Source organism: Pimephales promelas, chromosome 6, assembly GCF_988280905.1.
Source record: "Pimephales promelas chromosome 6, fPimPro1.hap1.1, whole genome shotgun sequence".
NCBI lineage: Eukaryota > Metazoa > Chordata > Actinopteri > Cypriniformes > Leuciscidae > Pimephales > Pimephales promelas.
In genome coordinates, this window is record NC_142774.1 from 25,783,230 (window position 1) to 25,806,535 (window position 23,306).

At 39.1% G+C, this 23,306-nt stretch overlaps 1 protein-coding gene across 1 annotated transcript; it reads left to right on the top strand.

Moving 5' to 3' along the window:
- The first annotated feature begins 4,398 nt into the window (after positions 1 to 4,398).
- On the top strand, positions 4,399 to 20,344 carry kcnip4b (potassium voltage-gated channel interacting protein 4b). The gene is made up of 8 exons (XM_039683714.2): positions 4,399 to 4,729; positions 14,921 to 15,045; positions 15,168 to 15,237; positions 15,812 to 15,882; positions 16,184 to 16,291; positions 16,371 to 16,475; positions 19,713 to 19,775; positions 19,852 to 20,344. Exons 1-8 carry the CDS (start codon positions 4,642 to 4,644, stop codon positions 19,897 to 19,899), a joined length of 678 nt encoding a protein of 225 aa, XP_039539648.1. The 5' UTR covers positions 4,399 to 4,641; the 3' UTR covers positions 19,900 to 20,344.
- Positions 20,345 to 23,306: the final 2,962 nt, after the last annotated feature.

The following is a 23,306-nucleotide window of genomic DNA, read 5'->3' on the forward strand; positions in this document are numbered from 1 at the left end:
TCGGTTCGCAAATCAGTTTGAATAATCTGTTCAGTTTCTTGCACGCACTGAATCGTCTTGGATTCGTAACAGAAAGATTTAAGAACACCAAGAGCGTTATGAAATGGCGGTCCTAAAAAGTAAATCATCATATTTTTTGCCAGCGATGAAGATCTTTATTAGTTGAACATCTTCGTTATCATTAACATCTGATTAATGTTACTTCGTAAACTGTCTGTGAATTAATTATTCCACACGACGATACGTTTGATTTCATTTCATTCAGGCAATACATTTGCCTGGATGCCAGCCCGAACTCCGCCCACAACATTTTTTGGACGGGAAGTTCGGTCTGGACTCGATCCGTTGAGGAGTAATTATGATCGGTTCAGAAATCATCGGGCCAATCAAATTGCCAGGGCGGGCTTTATATGATGATGGACAGGTCAGAGCCATCTGAAGGGATGTAATCATCACGTTATCAAAGAGCGCTAACTGTCTTCCCTCAGAGATGACTGCAGCTGGAGAATGGAGATGTACAGATTCCGCAGCGGAATCTGTACATCTCCATTCTCCAGCTGCAGTCATTGTGTGAAATAAATCATGTTGTGAAATAAATCGACAGCACATTAATTTTAATAGACAAACAGAAAACTGCAATCAAGGCATTTGTCGATTGGAAAGATACACATGATTCGGGAAAAGTGTAACTTATCAGCTGGCTCTGACGGTCGCTAAGAAGATGGGACGTAATGAAAAGCCTGGTCGTTGTGGTTTCTCCTTTGGTCACATTCATGAAGGAGTAAGTAAAAGAAAGCAACACTCGTTATTTAACTTCTAAAATCAGTAAAGCTAGGCTACGTTCTGTATTTGACAACTGCATGCAAAGTAGCTGACTTACTGCGTTGCTCTGATTGGTTGTAGGTTTACCGACTATCCAATTGAGTGCATAGTTGTTGTTTTTTCCTGATTCGGTTAAGACACGCCTCATAATCAAAGCCAGACGGAGGGGTTTCAGACTCCGATAGGAAAATGAGTGTGACGAAGTCAGGCTAGCAATTTACAACCAAACAGATATAGCATTACTACAAAGTAGGACATTACCTTTTTTTTGGACATATGCATTAGTTTATACATTAAAAAAGCTATCATCATCCAGTTTATGAATGTGTGTAGTGTACAAACACAATGGCCCTCATTTATCATTCTTGAGTAGAAACGCATTGGCGTAAGATTATGCTTACACCTTTGAAATCCAGGTGTATGCAATACCTGCCCTTGATAAATCCTGCAGCTGAAAACGATCGTCATTAGAATAACACGCCCCTATTCAAGGGTGTTTCCCAAAACCAACAATGCAAAGAATGGACTTGTGTTCTTGGGGAGAACGCTCTTGCTCTTGGAAGAATGAACTCACAAGGTGACAATCACACAGAACGCTGCTGACAGTTTGAGACGATGTGTTCTTGCTGGTATTGCGCAATAATACCCCCGAACAGACGCCGTCTGCAGTACCCAAACATAATGAGAATTATTGACGATAACAGCCAGGCTGCAATGGATCTCATTGTCTCTTCATGGTGGGGTAAAACGAGTCTGTGAGAAGACTGGCCAGTATGCTCGCTAGCTAACTTAACACCTGCTTAAGGAGATTCTCACTTCCGAAAACGTCTGAGCACATAAAATGCCAATAGGCTATTTGAAAAAAAACATAGTTGATTTCTCGCATCAAATGTTCTCAGATATGAATTTAGTGATGAAATAGTGTACATAATTGTAGAAAAACGAATTGCTGTATTGAGCTGCCTCGAATGCCGAATTGAATGCTGGGATATTTCTGCCGTCAAGTTTACACAAGTTACCAACTGATGCGTCCTCGGTAAAATGGGCGTGTCAAGAACACATCCATCAAGAACATTTAACCATTCTTGCCAAAATGCAAACTTGTATATAGGGACAGTACTTGGGCCACTAAAGATGATGTTTCACAAGGACACAAGTACAGACAAGAACACAGATTGAGAAAGGCCCCAAGTTTCTGCTTCCCCCACGATCTCATTTTAAGCCATGGACACAAGGAAGATGGCAAAGAAGAGAAACTTCTCTGACGTGGAGCCGAAATGACCTATCACAATGCATTATTTTACAGCACGTCTTTTAAATTAGCATTCAATTTCGAATCACGTCACATGTATAATAGTGATAAAAAAGGACTTCAATTCAATTCAACTTTATTCGCCATGTATAAAAAATACAAGGAATTTGATTTGGTTTTCTCCATGCAGGCAACACACAGTGAATACAAAAACAAGCAAAAGAAAAGGACAAAACCACAGTGCAAGGACAAACAAAGACATTATGCGCAATAAATTAATAAGGGTATAAATAGTTTTGTGTTAATAAACAGTGTGCTATTGCTTTGGGGAAAAAACTGTGTCGGTGGCGTGATGTTTTAGGCAGAATAGCCCTGTATCGCTTTCCAGAGGGGAGAAGATTAAACAAACTATTGGCAGGATGAGAGAGGTCGGCCGCAATCTTTACAGCTCTGTTAATGGACCTGGAACTGTGCAGGTCCTTGATGGATGGCAAGGGGCAGCTTGCGCAGAGGCAAACCAGACCGTGATGGAGGATGTTAACACACTCTCAATGACCGCTCTGTAGAACTGCACCATGATGGGTGGACTGACCAGTAAGCCTTTCAGGCGGCGGAGGAAGAACAATCGCTGCTAGCCTTTCTTCACTAGTTGGGAAATGTTGTTGTCCCATTTAAGTGTTTTGGTGATGGTTGTGCCCAGGAACTTAAAGTGCTCAACCACAGTCAAAGATGTGTTATTAATGACCAGAGGAGGATGAGTCGGGGCCTTTTTGCGGAAGTCCACTATCATCTCCACTGTTTTATTGATGTTCAGCTCCAGGTTACTGACTGCACACCAGGACTCCAGGAGACTGACCTCTCTGCGGTAGGCTGACTCGTCGTTGTTGGAGATGAGGCCTATTATGGTGGTGTCATCCGCATATTTGATGTTTTTGACAGAGGGGTCTCCAGAGATGCAGTCATTGGTGTACAGTGAGAATAGCAAAGGGGACAGCACACACCCCTGGGGGGCACCGGTGTTGACTGAGCCGGGCTGTGAAAGATGTGGGCCTAGCCTGACATACTGAGTCCTGTTGGTGAGGAAGTCTGTAATCCATGAGCAAAGGAGGGGGTGAATGTTGGATCTATATGCAAACGGAAGGGGGTCCATGAGGTGGTCAGTAGATGTTTTGAGATAAGAGAGGACCAAGTGCAATTAAGAAAAATAACATTTGAATTATCATTTCGTCCCCTTGGAATTATAAGGTTCTATCTGCATTCTGAACAGTTTATTGAGATGTTGAGCTTCAAAGTTTTTGCATTCCATATAAGAAAATGTGTATGGGGAACAAGTTTCTTTCAAACATAAAAATAACAGGGACCCTGAATGTACAAAACACATCACATAATGTAAATAAATTGTCACAGAATAAGAATATGTGAATAACTCAATTTTGACAAAAATGTCAGATAGAACCTTATAACTCCAAGGGGACGATTTTGCCACAGTTTTAGCTTGAACATGTTACACATATCTAATCATTTCTGTAATGTATTTTAATTTGAATTTTGTCACTTATAAAGCGTTTCAATATGCATATTAAAACTAGTGTTTGAAATGGCGATTGTAAATTATGTAATTTCATTTTCATTTTGCACCAAAGGTTACTAGAATGGTAATGTAAAAAGGTAGATTTGAATACAAAATGCAATGTCATTTTACATATTGCATTGTCATTTTGCATGTTACATTTCAAATTGAATATTGCTACACATATGCTTCCATATTGTAGCCTACTTAGGCTACTTTACAAGAGGCCTCACTACGGCTTTAACAACCAACATGTTGTCACACGACCATTCTATGTACTATAGGCTATTTTGTATATATAGTAATGTAACACAACCTTGTTTTTCTATTATTGCATAACTGAAGAGGCAGAATACACAGAATGATCACATTACATGATTTTGTCCACCAGAGGGAGTTGTAAAACAACACAGAGTGAACTGCCTCATTTTTGCTTTTAGAGGTACCACAGACTCCTTCAAAATGAAGTTTTCTCACTGAGAAAATGCATGATATTCATTGGAACTACATAGGCAGAAAGCCAAGGTTGACTTTATGAGAGTTTGTTTTATTTATTATTTTTATTGTCATATTCATTTTTATTTTTCTTATTAAAAAAGAAAGAAAGAAAGAAAGAAAGAAAGAAAGAAAGAAAGAAAGAAAGAAAGAAATAAACTTACAAATGGTCTGACGTATGAGACAGTAGCCTACACCAAAATAATGGTAATCTGTCATGAAATGAAGAAATCCCTACATGATATGTGTGTGCGTGTGTGTGTGTGTGTGTGTGTGTGTGTGTGTGTGTGTGTGTGTGTGAGAGAGAGAGAGAGAGAGAGAGAGAGAGAGAGAGAGAGGGTTGATTCGCTCTCAGGTGTTTTTAAGGCTGACGCGGATCTTTCAACGTCACTGTTCATCCATTTAGCCTATCTGATAGGGAATTGAAACCAGTGAAATCCAACCTGACAGCACATTGGAATAAATCGGAGAACTTGCTTTTGCTCCAATTCCTTCTCTGAAAATGAGCAGCCGGCGGCGACGATGCAAGCGTCAGTTGATCAAGTTTACCCAGCATATTGCTCGCTTAATCACAGGAACTCTGAACTCAGGTAACGAGTTTTTTTTTTTTTTTTTTTTTTTACAATATTTTCTGGATATAATTTACCGCATTGCACCGAGACTATAAAGTTTGCATCGTTCTGTCGCTTTGTTGTTCTGAATTTCATTTAGCCTATCAGCTTCTGTTCCAAAATTGTTAACATTAACTGCTAAATAATTGCTTTACCAGAGTTAGACTATTTCATAGCCCAGCATTAGAAATCAGGTAATAGTCTATACTGAAATAAATCTAATCAACAGGTACACATAAGTTCATGAATATTCTAATATGACTACTGTGTGTGTGAAAATGTTCATGACTTTTCTATTTATATTTACTTTAACAAATTATCTGTTATGCATTACCTATCTACAAAAATGTTAATATTAAAAAAAGTAATATATATATGGGTGATTCTCCAACTAGGAGCACTTTTGGCACTGTGAGTTTTTGAAAATTCACTCTCTTAAAACACACTTAAAACAATCTTCCTAGCTTCATTAATTTGTCTTCTAACACAATATAATAGTGGGCAGTTTTAGAATTCCATGGAATATTATTATTTTTAACAGTTTTTCTGAAGAGCGATTTCAAAGATGTCATTTCCACCACTTTTCAATTTATGTATTTTATTACAATATAATATTGTAAAACTGATTATATAAGATTATGTATCAGTCAACAACATCAGTGGCTACCTAATCATGTAACAAAATAAATCTTAATACTTCATGAACTTAATACATTTCCATTTAAAGTTGTTAAATGCCACGAGTTGCCACGAGTTGGGATTTTTTGCCTACAGCATTTCATTTTTGCTCAGGTCTATGATTATTTTTTAAAGTCACTAACACATTTATTGTGAGTAATGAACTATTAATACTTGATTTAAAATACATTTAGATCCACATAATTTGTTATTCTTATGTTTTTACTTAAAAACTGTGTAGTGGTGGAAAGTGGTGGAAATGACGGTTAAGATAGTTTCTGTTAATTTTTACTTAAATTGCCAGTCCAAAATATTTTTAACCTTGTATTTTATTATTTAACATGTATAAATTGAACAGTATACATAATAGTTTTGAAAATAATGATTACAAATGATATGAAAAATATATGAACCTGCTCAAAACATTAATTTCATTCAAATAAAGCTGTACACTGTGTGTGTGTGTGTGTGTGTGTGTGTGTGTGTGTGTGTGTGTGTGTGTGTGTGTGTGTGTGTGTGTGTGTGAGAGAGAGAGAGAGAGAGAGAGAGAGAGAGAGAGAGTCTGTGTGAGATAGAGATACTGAATGTAGTGTCATAGTGTCTGTGTGCATGAATCATAAAAGTGCATGGAATGCCCCAGCTTATAAATCACGTTGTGTGCATTACACATTAAAATGCTACCATCATAAAAAAACACAAGTGTAACATCTTAGCCATAACCACATAGGCTACATAAAAACAGGCTAGACATAACTAACATGTTTTACATAAACAACAGCAGTAAAAAAACTGTGACTTCTTGGCCACCGACTTCGGCATCTTAAATAGAAATATAGATGATACATATAGAGTGTACTGGAATGTTAATATATAGTTTTCAGTCCAAAAATCACAAATATGTCATGAGAACACACAAATAGCACACAAAAACTGCATTTATATCATGTCCAAAGCTATGCCTGTAATTTCTCAGAGGTGGAAATGACGGAGGTGGAAATGACATTTTAGCAGTTTTTCTGCAATATTAGCACACCCTCATGTCATGCTTAGCTGCTTTTAGACTTAGCATGTTGTTTACTCATAATAAACATAAATACATTATTTTCATATTTGTTGTACATAATTCAACCAAACTACAGCCACGGTGGAAATGACGCTGAATAAAAATACTCTGTATAAAAGCTTGAGTTACCTTGATTTATTTTCTTGTACTGAAGAGCACATGTGCCTGAAGTTTCGTCTTCAACTAAGACGTCATTTCACTAATATTGCCATGGTTACCAAGTAAATAAAATATTTAAGGTGGATGTATTAAGGTGGATTTTGTTGAGGGAGGTGGAAATGACGGAAAACCTGGGGACAGACTTATTTTATTCCAAAATTAGTTTAAAATTGTGATATAAATGTGGAATTTCGATTCGTAAGATATTATTTTATTAGTCCTTAAGACAAACATGTAAAAAAAAAAATTTTAATCGATTCTTTAATTTGTATTTTTAACATTCAAAGAGGGCCAGTCTGGGCTGGGGACAAGCATAAAACTGCAAAATCTGCTAATAAACAGCCTTGCAAAGGCATTTTAAAAAGAAAACAGGGGCCAGATTTGGTGGTTACTAGGATGATGGAGCATGAACTTCATAAATACAATGTATTTTTGCATTTGTTTGTTTATGTATTTACAAAAAAAGGCCAAGGACACAAAAGTGCCTGTAGTTGGAGAATCACCCATATATATATATTGTAAAAGAACAAAGATTTAAGACATATTTTGATAGGTCTACAATGAAAATATTTTTTGTAGAAACACTTTTAACTCAGAAATCATTAGTAAATGTCAAAAATAGACATATGGCAAAACTGAATTAAAAATGAAATCTTGTAGTAGAAAAAAGTCGGTAGTAGGCTATGATTCTCGTTCCCTGAAGGAGGGAACGGGAGACATTATGTCCATGTGACGACGTAATTGGGATCGCCTTGAGAGACCAATCAGAGGACACAATTATTTGTTATATTTAACAAATAATATTTCAAACTCATTCTGGGATTTATTGTGCCATCCCCCCCAACAAGGGCAAGAAGGGTCTTGGCTACCATGACTACGATCAGAAGTTGGTTTTATTGCTGTTAAAAATGTGGTTACGTGAAAAAAGCAGAGGCCATAGGACAGGTAGAGGCCATAGGACAGACCCTTAAAACAGACTTTCTTGCATTCGTTTATGTACGAACTGTTCTGTAAATGATCCTCATTTAATGACTCACACTTCAGTGTTCATCACCTTCTCATAGAATGCAGTGTGTGTTTGTTATATCTATCTGAGTATAAATTAACACAGACAGCAAGGCCTATGTCTAGCCACACTTGAGAGAGAACCATAAATCCTCCCAACAGAAGGATTTACTGTATGGAAATTCTCCCTTTCTTACTCTCAGGGAGCTGATCGTGGAAGAATACACGTGGTCACCTAGAACCTCCACGTCCTGTCAAGGCACCAGACATGGAGTTTCCAGAGGTCTGGAGACGGGTGCCACAGAGTGCCCCGTCTCTGAGAGAGCACCTCTCTTAAGAGGTGTAAGAGTCTAGCTGAGCATAGCCAAGTCTTATGGTACGGATGAGCCTGTCTCAGGGGACTGCTGAGTTGCAGCCCTGAGACGGGTGGTGCCATCTTCCTGCAAAAGCTCCATGTCACAGTTGAGCTGGTGTGGCAGATGTTTTTTTTTTTTTTTTTCTGGAGGGGACAGACACCCTTGGCAATGAACAGACTGAGGGGCAGCCCACCAGTGACTCAGAGTCGCTTGGCACAGTCTCCCAACAGTTTCGCCAAAAGGCCACCTCGTGAGATGGGAGCATTGAGAAAGCGAACTTAGACGATGTCTTGCACCTCTTGAAGGTTTGGCCAGGGGGCGCTTCTGGACCACTAGGGTGGATATCATCTGGCTGAGGGCCACTGCTGTGACTTTAAACACGGTCAGTCACCAAACATAGCTAAACCCCGACTCAGAACTACCCTCATGCATTATGACTATTTGGCCTTCCACAATTTTTTTAGCACTGCCGCCCCACCATTGAGGGTATTGAGAGAGGGAAAAAAAATCTTATGCTTTTTGCATGTTTTGCTTGCCATATTGGTGCCAAAATGCTTCCATACTGCAAAAGTTCTTAACACACATCTGGGAAGGCACACTCTAAAAAATGCTGGGTTGTTTTAACCCAACTTTGGGTCAAATATGGACTAACCCAGCCGTTGGGTTAAATTTTTACATTACATTTTTAACCCAACATTTTGGGTTTGTCCATATTTGACCCAAAATTGGGTTAAAACAACCCAGCATTTTTAGAGTGCACAGGGCGGGGCAAGATGATTATGCGTCACACTGCACCTCCAGAGTAGTCCGGGAAAGCATGGCTGTCAAGTCTGAATTTGATTCAGCATGAGCACGCAAATCCATATAGCGGGATCTCAGCATCATCTTCATTTCCAGAGCGTAACAGCCCTCTCTTTGATGCAGCGATCGACATTTAGTTCTCCCCTGTAGCCCCGAAAGAAATGCTAGGTTTATCATGAGAATGACCAGGAATCACATCTAGAAAGCTGCCAGGCATACGAGACAGTGAATGTGATCATCAACTCGACGGCACACAGCACGCTGATTGTTTAAACCTTAAAGGTATAGTTCACTTTAAAATTAATTTTTGATATGTTTAGCTTACCTCAAGGGCATCCAAGATGTAGATGTCTTTGTTTCCACACTATTTTCAATTTTGATATTTTTAGGTCAAACAGTTCGTGTCTGCCAGTCATATAATGGATGTTTATGTGAATGGGGTCCACCCTGGGTCCACCTTAAAGAGCATGCACAGAGAAGTCCAAATTAAACATGATTTAATGACTCATAAATGTAAGCACGCATTGATGGCCTGAGACAAGAAACGAGCAGTATTTTTATTGTTTTTACCTCGTGTATCCCTTTAATGAAAAAGCCAAGACGAATAACATGCTGATGTGTTCATGTTCTCATAAGAGAATATAACCAACCACAAACACAGTCTCAACATGTTTGCTATGTGATAGAGGAGTGAGGGGCCCACATGGATTGGTTACATGAACTGAACTGAAAAAAAATTGGCGTTGAAAACTTGTTGTTTATGACAATTAAAAGTAAATTACACCAAACATTTAAAAAAATATATAGCTTTTTTAAAGTCCCCGTGAACCGGAAGTTGCAAACGATTTTCTCCAGTGCTGTGACGTATTTCCAAGTGAAACGGAATATTGAACAGAGGGCAGGGTTTTACTCTAGCGCTCCTCCTCTCCATCGCTCGCTCATAGCAAACTAACGGTTTGAGGGGAGTGGTTAAGCGTTTCCCCACCCAAACTGTGAAACCTACGTCATCAGAAAAAGAAACCGTTCCAGACCGGAAGTAACTTTTCAGATTTTGATTAAAGATTACCAAGGTAAAGCATTTTTTAAATATATATTTACTTGCACGGATTAATTGTTCACCACAAGACTAGTAATATGCGCTAACAAAGTAAATAGGTTCAATTTTGTTTTCACAGGGACTTTAAGCAACACAAAAATTGCGCTTGTTAGCGCTGGCAATTTCGATAACGTCACTGGCATGGTAGGCATGGTCCTATATACACAGAAGGAAATGAGCACTTTTAAGTCAAGTCAAGTCAAGTCACATTTATTTATATAGCGCTTTTCACAATACAGATTGTATCAAAGCAGCTTCACAGTAATAACATGAAAGTAGTACAACACAGATCAATAATATTGTAAATATTAAATATCCCCAACTGAGCAAGCCAAAAGCAAGGCAATGGACTTTTAACGGCACGGATTACGCATTTGAGCTCGTGAGGGACAGGCCAGTAGTATCGGACTACACCACATGGAGGACGGACCTCTTGTCCACTTACAGTACAGGATCGTTTAGGGGGAAGTGACTGTGGGCGTGGGTGCTGCTGGAGCATGGACACTGCACCGCAGTCAATCTGTTGCAGAGAGGTCAACCCGGAACATTTATTGATCGGCGAAAAAATACTTTATACTAATACTTTTCTCAGACTGTTTAGGTTAACAGCGTACTGGCAGTTCACTATGGGCGAGGGTGCATTTAGGAAGGAGAATCCCATCCTTTACAGTGAACTATACATCAGGGATCTTTTCCCCTCAGCCGAATATCAAGGATTCGAGTAACGTTAACGTGATGCGTTGAACTTGTAACTTGTGTAAATAAAACATTTGATGCATACATTGTCCGACGCTTCATGTACTCATTGACGAAAGTACATATCTCTAAATAGTGTGTCGCTAAAAAATCTGTTTCCTCAGCTAGCCTCAGACTATTTACAAGCCACGGCTGCTCTGCTGGTGCGGGTAGGCAATGGAGTGGCTTACCATGCCAGTGACATAGCCGAATGTTAAAATCCAACATGGCGGCGACCGTGCAACACAAACAACACTTTCAATGTACCATTTTATCCCTTTTAAGAAATTCTCCCAGATAGCAGACTGACATTGAATCAACGTGGAAATATGACATAGAAACAACGTTGATCTGACATTGTTTTGCTCATCGAATTAACGTTGAACCAACGTCAGACGCGTCATTCTTTCAAAACTAACGGAAAATCAACTTGAAATCAACGCGTTGTTTCAACGTTATGAAAGCAAACCAATTTTCGATTTCATTTAGCTTTGAAGAATGCCGTGTCTGACGTTGGTTCAACGTTAATTCGATGAGCAAATCAACGTTGTTTCAATGTCATGAGAGACGTCGTTTCCACGTTGATTCAATGTCAGTTTGCTGTCTGGGCTGCCATTTTAAAAATTGTACAAATGAGAATAAATAAAATACATCTGTTATATCACCTTTTCTCAAATTTCAGTTCAGTTCATCTTTAAGCACGGGCATGTGAAACAGTTATCATGGCCGTCAGATGAGGATAGGAAAAGACCGCATCCAGAAACACGGTTTGAAAGACATCTTGAAAAAGGCAGTGTCATCCTCTTTCAAGAAAAACTGCTGTGAAAATACAGACCGGAAGTCAAAAGACAACAAGCGCAGAGCTGAAAAGGGGCGGGGCTACATAAGGTCTATACACTCGAAGTACATTGGTCTCTCAAGGCGATCCCAATTACGTTGTCACGTCGACGTAACTTAGAACGTGAGCGACTGAAAGGAACTGAAATTTTATTTTCTTGTAAAATTTACTTCAGTAATCTGTTTTATTTACAAATTTGAAAAATCAAATTTGTACACAAACAGACCAGGGGCAGTTGTCATTTACATTTGCTGCTTTTATTCAAAGAAACATTGCACTGAATGTATAGTCTATATTATTTCATTGTCAATATACATGTATTTTTGCTTGTCCTATAACAGCAGAAATGCTCAACAGTGTTTTCTATTTACATGTAAGTCTTCCAGGTATGTGTGTCTCTCAAACTGACTTTCAAAAATACCCCACCATAAGAAATTGCTTGCTGTACACCCCTTCTTAGTTTCCCATATGCCATATTTTCTACGACAATGATTCATATTTAATTTTCAAAAACCGACATCAGGCAAGAAGTAACAACACCATACTATAAATGTCCAAAATAAAAACAATAAAATGTTAATTAGAATGACACAGATCCAAGACTAATCTCACTTACAAAGGTGTTGATGAGGAATGAGTAAAATGGCATTGAATAGCAAGGAACATGTTATCAACTCAAACTGTCAGTGCAAATTAAATTAAATTTACAACATTACATCACATTGCAACACTTATGCTAATAGAAAGGTCAACAGGTGTTAAAACTCTTTCCAGACTGCTTGTAAGTTCATGCCTTACACCTCTTTTTCTCCCTTGACTCTCTAAGGGTGTAATTACACATCTTACTGAAATACTTAATATTTAATGGCAGAGCCGTAGATCAGATACCTTGCCAATGTAATACAGAGCCATGTTTAACAGCTATAGAGGTTGGCTAACTGCCTCTAACATATTTTAGTCTAAAAATAACATAAGTGTACACCATAATAATGCAAATCCACCATATTAAGGTTTAAATATACACTGTTCTTCCATAATTTTTTATTTATTTATTGACAATTAGTAGATTGTGTTGTGTATTTTGTTTGTATTCAGTCATCACTGTCTTATCATTAAATGCAATGAAAATAACAATATAGTTGCTTACCCCACCCCATGTGGTGTATTACTGTTACAGTGCTAGTCATTAATGGTCTTAACTTTGTGGATGAGAGTTCTAATTAATTTCATTTTTCCCTTGGCTATGCTTCATCCTTGTGGGACTAAATATAATTACACACTCCATCATTCCATAGCCAACCATAAGACACTGATGATCCCTTAATAATGCCATAAATTAAGTATTGGAGACACCAGTGTCTTTTTCAGGTAATTTTATCCGCCACATTTCTGCTTCATTTCTTCTGCATTTGAGAATTTTAGAAGAACCTTCCTATTTTAAATTCATGCATTCTGAATGGATACTTACATTTAGTTTTTTAATCATTTAATACAGTTGATCGGTTTCCCTCTGGGGATTCACTGCTCAGTCTGTATTTATGCCTTAAAAGCATCATGAGACAAAAATAGCTACAAACCATTCAATCTTTTTTCGCTTTGTACTTCAAAAACAGACCAAAGCAGACATTTATGAAAATTATACTGTGTCATGTTGCCACTCAGCAGGGAAAGAATGATTATCACACTCCTTGCGACACACTATGGCAATGAGTGGAAATTTATGAGATTACATTTAAAATAAGCTCTTAAAATTAACAAATATGGTTAACTTACAATTTGTTTTTTTAATTTTTATATATAAATGTTCCAAAAAAAAAGCTATTTTTATAGAAAAAGTTTCTTCTATCAGACACTTGATTTTCTTTCGCTCTTTCACCTGAGTCAAAGCATTTTCTTTTTGTTTCTTTCTTTGTTTGTTGTTTAATAATGCTTTTTTGTTTCTGTTTCTTGTGTGTCCCAATGATTCATTTTAGGTTTCCTCACAACTGTATTCTCAGTCCTAAAATAGAGTGAATTATTCTATAATTTAGCTCCAAATCTCCAGTGAAAATGGTCATTCTGACCCCCCTCAACAAAATATTGGATTACTCAGTAAATATTCATCCATGACATTTAATATTTTGGCTTTCTTTCTTTAGAAAAAAATATTAACAAAATCAAAAATTTGAGCCAGTGAAGTTTCTGAAATTTGATTGATTTAACACGGAGTAACCCTATTGATAAATCTATATTATGTAACACACGTGATTGTTTTCTCCATAAAAGTTTCCCTTTAAACAAGTTGAAGATCCAGAACTAGACTTTCAAATCTGCTCTGGTTATTTATAGCACACCAGTGAAATGTGCACAGTGAAGTGGTGGGTGTTGTGACTTGATTATGTTTTTAGAGCAGCTTGTAAAGTCTTGACCAGTCTTTAAGTGGGTCATTCTTCTACCCCAATTTATTAGTCCCAATGTACCCCCAATATATTAATCCACTCATTCAAAAACAGATGTTTAACAAGAACATGTTCACCTTCAAATAGTAAATAGCAGTATAGTTCAGATAAGACTGGATGTTTTAATAAAGGTTTCATGCAATTATCATTGCCTTTTCTTCTTCTTCTGTATTTCCTCAGAAATGGTATAGCCTAGTTCCATACTTGGACAAGGATATAGGTTTGAAGTAGTACTTTTTTTTTAGCACAGCGACTATTTTGTGAATAGCATTGCTTCTTTACGGCTGCAAGCATCAACTTATGCACCAGGACGTTCTTCATGAGAAACTGGGACAGAGGTATTATGGATGTCCTAAAGGAGACACTAGATACCTGACCTGCTAAGGCACAGTGGTGAATATTTAATAAAATTCATGGAAACAGGCCAGTAGACCCGTTAAGCAGTTTATGCTATGAATATTGAACCATACATTCTGTACATAATAGGCATTAAATGGTTTAGGTTTTTTTATGAACAGCTTTAAATATCAAAAAAGAGTGATACAAAATTAAATCAAAAAGCAATAAAAAATGAAAAATACAGTACTGCACAATAAACTACTTGCATGCTCCCTAAACACGATACATTTTGTTATGATACATTATTGAAGTAAAGACATAAAATCTGGTTTGGACTATAGTGTAGTTTCTTAAATCAAAGGAAATGTGTAAAAGGAAACCTAGGCTTGAAAAAGCCATCAATGCATGTCACGCTCTTATCATTATTTATTATTTCATTATTCATCAAAAAGTCTTTGTGTAATCAGTGTCATTGGACCTGCTAGTGTCAGGATTCTTAATTGTGAAGATTCTTAAAGGGTGTGTCTGACTCTGAACACATGCATATCACAGTAAATAAAATTATGTTTCTTTGATACATTATTTTGCTTATTCTTTCTTTGATGCAGAAGCCGTATTGCCCATAAAAAATAATAATGGCAGCTGTATGCGCTATGTTGTAGATAATGAGGACGAAGAACAAGAGAGCACAATGGTGCGGTATCACCCTGAAAATCTGGAGCAACTGCAGTCACAGACCCACTTCTCCAGACAAGAGCTGCAGTTACTCTATAGAGGATTCAAGAATGTGAGAGTTCAGTATAACCCCACCTGCTGGGTAAAAATGTTGACATTTTTAGGCTTCTGCTCTCTTTGGAGAAATCCCAGTCCCTTAAATATTGCTTTCTTGTCTGATCCTGTTTTTACTAGGAATGTCCAAGTGGAGTTGTGAATGAGGACACATTTAAAAACATCTATGCTGTGTTCTTCCCACTGGGAGGTTGGTCCACTTAAAGTTTATATTATTAAATATGTTTAGGTAAAGAAAATGTATATATATATATATATATATATATATATATATATATATAAAGATCTATTGTGCAGGCATTAAACTCTACTAGTAAATTACTGTATTTAAAAGTATGTGCAGATCATGTGAAAATACTTTGTAATGTGACAGAGTTGGACAACCGAGATCTTTTTCTGCACACTGTAGTCAGTGTCTCCTCCTTGTGGTCTGATGTGAAATTTTTCACACAATTTTACCAGAAAGTTACAACTCTTAAAGTTACAATATAATATGATGAAACAAACAAACAAAAAATAAGTGTGCCATTTTATGTGCAGATTCAGTTCAAATCCTGATTTTATTAAGCTATAGAACAGGCCAAACCAATTCAAATAAATATATAATAAAAAGTAAAACTGCCTGCCATGCCATTTATAATAGCCTACTATTTCTTGTTGTTTAGAAAAATGTTTAGAACCTAAAAATCTAAATACATTTTATGTTCACATTTTTTCACATTTTTTTTCCTGCAGTAATATAATTATTTTCATTATTTTCTTAGATTCATCAAAGTACGCTCAGTTTCTCTTCAATGCATTTGATAAAGACAAGAATGGCTCTCTCAGTTTTGAGGTGAGGATTTTTAACTAAATTGTTTTTTGTAGATCAGGACAAACATTTATGTGGAAAAATATGCATATGAAAAAGTCAATGTTTTGAATGGCTTTAATTGTTTGAAAACAGTTAATCACTATGATCCCTTATATTTGACATTAATTTGATTCAGATTTTTGAAATAGATAATGTTTTCAATGTTTTCAGATGTTTAAATCTTTAACACTGGATAAAAGATTAGAAAGGATGTACTGACACTTTATTATAACCATTCTTTAAGACTGTTGTTAACGTGTTTATGTGTGTTTTGCTTTTAAAGGAGTTAGTCTGTGATCTCTCTGTTTTGTTGAGAGGCACTACTGAAGAGAAGCTGAATTGGGCTTTCAATCTATATGACATCAACAAAGATGGACAGATTACTAAAGAGGTCTGAACACTCTAATGTCAAGGACTAAACACCTTGTGAGGTTTGGTTTGTGATGCAATATTTGATCTTTTTGTTTCAGGAAATGTTGGATATTTTGAAGTCTATTTATGATTTGATGGGGAAATCAATCCACCCACGACTCAAAGAGGAGGCAGTGAGGCAACACGTCAGAATTTTCTTCCAAGTAGGCCTACTGCTATTTTACAATATTATAATAGGAAAATGTAACTATGCATACATTTTTGGAAAACATGCAATTTAGCTTTGTATAACAGTTGCCAGATTAAATATCCACAGGACATTTGAACTTGTGTTATTTTACCCTTGTCATGGAAATTTATAATACACCCTACGAAAACTAATCTGACTTTTTCACTTGTGACAATTCAGATAACCTACAGTTGTCAATACAATACTTGCAATACTTCACTTCAGGTCAACTGGTAAAAGAGCAAACCTAATCCTAACCCTCCAGTTCAAATGTCCACAGGAGTAGAACTAAAAGCACTATTACATGCACTGCCTCTTCACCCGATAGTATTTCGACACCCCGGGATGCAAGTTGGCAGGAAACTTAGCGTTTAACAGCCAGCAAACAAACTGGGCCAGAGATTGCAGATTCTATCCGAACTAAAAAGCCTGAGTAAGGTTCTCCGTCTTAAAATCTCAATGAACGAGAGCATATTAAAATGCGGGTAAATCAACTCATCAACTTACAGCGTCCATCTTACACTTAAAGGGTTAGTGAAATGAAAATTCTGTCAATAATTACTCAGCCTCATGTTGTTTCAACCCCGTAAGACTTTCGTTCATCTTCGGAACATGAATTAAGATATTTTTCATTAAGTCTCAGAGAAATAATAACTTTATTCAACTATTAATTTCCTTCTCTGTGGGCCTCGAGATTTCACGTAGTGTAAAGTACTCGCTTACTAACGTAAGGTGTCGGTTACGTATGTAACCCTCGTTCCCTGAGTAGGGAATGGAGACATTACGTCAGATGACGACGAATGGGGTTTCACTTAGAAAGCCTATTGACTGAGTATACAAAACGAGCCAATGGCAATGAAATGCCATAGGTCTGTAGAATTGGCATAGCGTATCTCCGCCTTACCTCGCTGGTATAAAGAGAGGATGCCGGCAATATGCAGATATGTTAGAGAATACACATATGACCCAAAGGAATGCATATGGAGAACACTGGGGTGTCTAGCCGCAGGTGGAATATTTCAACCCCAGGGGTGGAAAGGTGGCTTGCCAAGGGAAAACACATGCTCAGAGAGGCTTACAGTGGAAATACACATGTGGGGGTCGCTCGAGTGAGGGACAATGCACACGGGAGGCACCTGCCCAGCGCACAGGCAATAGACACTGGCGCCGACGTCTGGAGTGGTGGAGGAACTCAGGGCTTTGGGGAAGCTCACCTGAGGAGAATATCGCACATAACCAGTCCGTGGAGTAGAATGGCGAGCAAGCAAAGACACCTGAGCAGGTTCAGTACTAGCGGGTTGAAGCGAGTACATGAGAGGACACAGGCTCCACTCGGAGATTGTAGAATCTGGCGAATGTGTTGGGTGTCGCCCGGCCTGCAGCTCTGCAGATTTCTGTTAGTGAGGCGCCATGTACTAGAGCCCAAGAGGACGCCACACTCCGGGTGGAGGGGGCTGTCACACCAAGGGGGCACGGTCGACCTTGCTGCTGGTATTCCAAAGGAATGGCGTCCACTATACTGTGAGACAGCCTTTTCTTGAAGAGAGGCCTTCCCTTTAGCTTCTCATCATAACAGACAAAGAGCTGGTCTGAGGTCCTGAAACACTGCATTCTGTCTACATAGGCGGAGAGAGCACGTACTGGACAGAGCAGTGCCAAGGCTGGGTCTGCCGCCTCTAGGGGCAGTGCTTGCAGGTTCACCACCTGGTCCCAGAAAGGAGTGGTGGGAACCTTGGGCACATATCCAAGACGGTCAGGGAATAATACAGGGCACGATGGTGTGAGTCGTGAGAGGCAAACAGATCTATCTGTACGTCCCCAAACTAGTCCCAAACCAGCTGAACTGACAGGAGCACTGGGTCTGTGTGTTCACAAACCTGGTCTTGAGAGTGAGCTAGGATAGCCAGTCACCCTCTGTTCACACAGAGGAACCAGGGCTGCCTCGACAACTTTTTTGAAGGCGCAAAGAGACAGGGCTAGATCGAATGGGAAAACAGTGTACTGATATGTACAAACCATAGGTACGGTCTGAGTCAAAGGCACACATTCGAAAATGCATTTGGCCAGGAGCATCTTGAATGGCAGCCTGTGAAGGGGGCAGTTCAGATGCGCCGATCCAGGATTGGCCGTAACCCACCGGATTTCTTTGGGACAATGAGGTAGGGGCTGTAAAACCCAGACCTCATTTCGGCTGGAGGGACAGTCTCGATCGTACCCTTCGCCAGTAGGGTAGCAACCTTTGCTCTCATGATAGGGGCATAGCCACTGAACATAATGGAGTGGACTCCCTTGATGCAGGGAGGAGACCATGAGAACTGAATCGCATAGCCAAGCCGATGGTTCGCACGACCCAATGGAACAGATTGGGAGCCCTAGCCAGGCTCTCAAAAACTGTGCCAGTGGAATCAAGCGAACCACAGCAGCGAAGTGGACCCTTCGCCAGTAGGGTAGCAACCTCTGTCGTCCAAGAACTCTTTGCTTAGAGACGGGGGAGTCAGTTCTTTCTGAGAAAAGAGGATTCTCCCCCAGCCCTCCACCGGAGAAAGGAGTGGGCCTGCTACCACCTCCTGGAAAAAACTGAGTCCCATCTCTGAGGAGCCTGTCTCAGGAGTGCCGCTTAACCCGGCGTTTTGTAGGGAGCAGGGCTGGAGAGGGCTGGTTTGCCTACCTGCGGCTTCCTCCACAACACAGCTATGTGAAGGCTGCTGCTGGGGCTTCGCGGGACGGGTGGGAGCCGTGGGAAGGGGCCCATGGCAGTGGGCAGACTGATGGATCTGAGCCAACGGCGGGGCAGCAGCGGGCCGTCGGGGCAGAATATATTGGAAAGCCTTAGTCTGCTCCTGGGCGGTTAAGAACTGTTGGGCAAAGTCCTCAACTGCACCGGCTTGGGATATGGGGGTGTTGAGCAGATGAGTCCAGTCAGCACCCCACACATCAGCCAGGTTCAACCCCAGGTGTCGTTCCTGGACCACATTGGTGGACATCACCTGCCCCAGGGAGCTTGTGGCCACTTTTGTCGTTCGGGGAGCAAGGCCAGTGGCGGCGGGCACACAGATCATTATAGAGCCCTGGTTCATGGGCTGATGCTTGCAGACATTCTCACCCTCAGATCACCCTGGAAACTATATCAAAAGTCAGTTTTACTAGATTACTCCTCACTGTACATATAAAAGAAAATGGCATTTGAATTACTTTTTTTTTCTCTCCTTAGAAAATGGACAGAAACCAGGATGGTGTGGTAACTATTGATGAATTCAGTGACTGCTGCCAAAAAGTAAGGCTCATTTTATCTTTATCAAAACATGCATTACTTTTAGCAAATGCATAATAATTTCACTTTTGTTTTGCAGGATGAAAATATCATGCAGTCTCTTAAGATTTTTGACAATGCAGTCTAGATTTAAGTCAGGAATTCCACTAGTACTTGGACAATTCTATTATCCAATTCTCATTGGATAATTTCATATTTTCTGTGCTGCTGTTCTGGAATGCTCTAGACAGCTCTGGATAACTCTGGACTGCTCCAGACTTCTGTGAACTGACTGCTGAATGCATACATACCTAGGTAGAAGTTTGGGGCTCTAGTGTGATGCAAATATAATGTACATGTTAGTGGTAGAAAACACACACACACACACACACACACACACACACACACACACACACACACACTATTTTTCATCTAAAGTTGTTTGCATGCACAATGTGCAATGATGATGAAATGTAGCTTCTTTTCTGAAGAGAAAGAGGTTGAAGATGATCAGAGTGTGACAACCTAAATATTATGTTGGTGCTATTTTCTGTTCTCTAAGTGCTGCAATGCTTAAATTCTTTAAATTCTTATTGTCTTTCCTTATTGTTCATATAATCAAGCTAGCAATTATTTCAAGAATAGATCCCATAAATGACATTTAATTAGTAAGTGAAACTGCATTACTGTAGTTCAAGATGCCTGGACAACGTAACACATCACAGTAGTAATAATACTATATCTCTAATAGACTATATTGCACATTTAAGCTTATGCATAAAACAAGGAATTAATGCTAACTTGTAATTATATAGGACTCTCAATATATATTTAACTAACATGAGAAAGGGAATGAGACACTGCATCGAGTTGATGCTACGGTAACACACTACGTGAGCCGGTTTCTGAAGCACTTGTGTTACAAGCCAGTCTTGATTGGCTATCGCAGTCGGGAGTCATCAAAGAGGTGCCTAGTTAAGACGACATCAACGTCATATTGCCTGAAGGAAGATGTTAAGGCATTACAGAAGTATGGCAACATGACAGTATCTTGTTCTCCTTCTTAGGGAACCGGGTTACATACGTAATCGAGATATTCCCTTTCGAAGAAGAACTCAACAATGCGTCATGGAGTTGACACTATGTGAATGTAATACCCACATTGGCGCACTGAACAAATGCCTGTTCACTGTGCTGTGAAATTACCCAGCAGGCTAGGCTGTAGACAAATAATTGCCTGCGTACCTAGTGACCTTGTTCAATACCTGGAGAGAGAGCATCGGGAGTGGAGCGCATAACCAGCTCTACAGCCCCCTGCACTCTATCACCTTTCTTCACAGAGGCATGACTCCCAACCTCTTTCTGAAGACCGAAAAACTTTGCCGTCGAAACTTTAGGGAAGCATTCTACCCTATAAACAGATCCCCTTGGGATTTAGTTGATGTAAACCCATCTGACTACTACCTCCAGTATGAACCGGAGGGGCTACTGAGACATGAGTGCCATAACGCTCTTAAACTGATCCCTACCAAGTAGCCCTTTTCAACTGATGGTTGTCCATTTCTACAGTTCTAGCAACTTACAGAGATACTGGGTCGCTAACTGCTAATAATTCCACTTTTATGCTCTGTCCCGATACTCCTTACGAACCGTTAGGGACAGGGCTTGACATCAACACCCGCCAAGCCGCCAAATGCGGGTGGATTTCACCCATGGTAACACAGTCACTCCCACTAGCCACTTTGGCTTGTTGAAAAGTCTTGTCAAAAGACATCTGACATAACTAACGAAATGCAATTTATCACTACGACACTACAACTCCCATGAGTACTATCTGCACATAGTCTAGTGTTTCGTGAATTCGTGAATCCTCTTGAACGACATTAGAAACGTAGAGATTAAACCTTTTTCATTTTATGGAGTCAAATGAAACGAGTTAATACATGAGATTTATCGCAGTCGGGGGGTCATCAAAGAGGTGCCTAGTGAAGATGGCATCAACGTCATATTATCTGAAGGAAGATGTTAAGGCATTACAGAAGTATGGCAACATGACGGTATCTTGTTCTCATTTTTAGGGAACCGGGTTACATACGTAATCGAGATACATTAGGGCTGTGAATCTTTGGGTAGACAGCGAATCGATTCGATTCAGGATTCATAGGTTTTCGATTCGATTCAAGAACGATTTGTGCAAATTCAGAACGATCCAATTCAATGCTATTTACATCCAAATTCGATGCGATTCGATTAATTTGATTCTTATTTTTTTATATGCATTATACTGTAGTATTATTTCAATGCTTCCCCCAATGGGTCTTTGTCTGGGTTTGAATTACACAGCGGCCTTCGGGGGTCAAATAGTGGGGACAAAAAACAACAACAACATTTTGTCCATTGTTAATGTTAGTTCATGTTTGTTCTTAATTTTCATAAATATATTATTATAAAAAAAAAATCAATGGCCTACAAATTAGCATTGTAGAAACCTAAGTAGCCAATATTTTGAAAAAGGCTTTAAAAGTGTTGCATTAAATGACTGCATGCACAAATTAATGGAGACATTTTCATTGGTTTCATTTTGCGTCCTCTCAGTGCTCTCGTTAACATCTTTTCACTGGATTTTGCTTGCGCTTGGTCCCATTGCTCTCATGTACAGATTTTTGAGCAGTCCATGTTTGAGCTCTCCAGCTCTCCATTGAGAAAGCAATAGTTTTGAGGCAAACCTCAAGACATTGATAAAGCTCACTATGAAATAAAACGTTTTCATTGCGTGGAAACGTTGCAGTTATTTTCTTTAAGATAAGATTTTACTGAAATGGGTCATAGCATTGACATTGCCCGTCCTTAGCTGTGAAGTAAAAGCCCACTTTATTCAAGGGGCGGCATTTATTACACGGAAAGAGTCTCTCCGCACACGTAAGGTGGTCTTTCGCTAGCTTTCTCTCTCTCTCCCCGCTTGCTCTAGATTTCGGGAGATTTTAACTAATTTGCAGTATAACTAGCCGATCACGATATGAGTAGCTCAACAGGTAGAAAGATAAACTCATCTTTCAGGCATTTGACCGACTGTGCTTCAGGGTGAGAAATCGGTGGTGTGTGAGCTCGTGAAACCAATCAAATGTGGGTGTCTTACGGCCAATGCGTGAGGCCCCAGATAGCAAACTGACATTGAATCAACGTGGAAATATGACATCAAAACAACGTTGATCTGACATTGTTTTGCTCATCGAATTAACGTTGAACCAACGTCAGACGCGTCATTCTTTCAAAACTAACGGAAAATCAACTTGAAATCAACACGTTGTTTCAACGTTATGAAAGCAAACCAATTTTCGATTTTCATTTAGCTTTGAAGAATGCCGCGTCTGACGTTGGTTCAGCGTTAATTCGATGAGCAAAATCAACATTGTTTCAATGTCATGAGAGACGTTGTTTCCACGTTGATTCAATGTCAGTTTGCTATCTGGGGCAGCTTGTACCAGAAACACTTTAAGGTTGTGTTTATATATATTAAACCACTGAATCGCTATAGAATCACGATTGATTCAATTC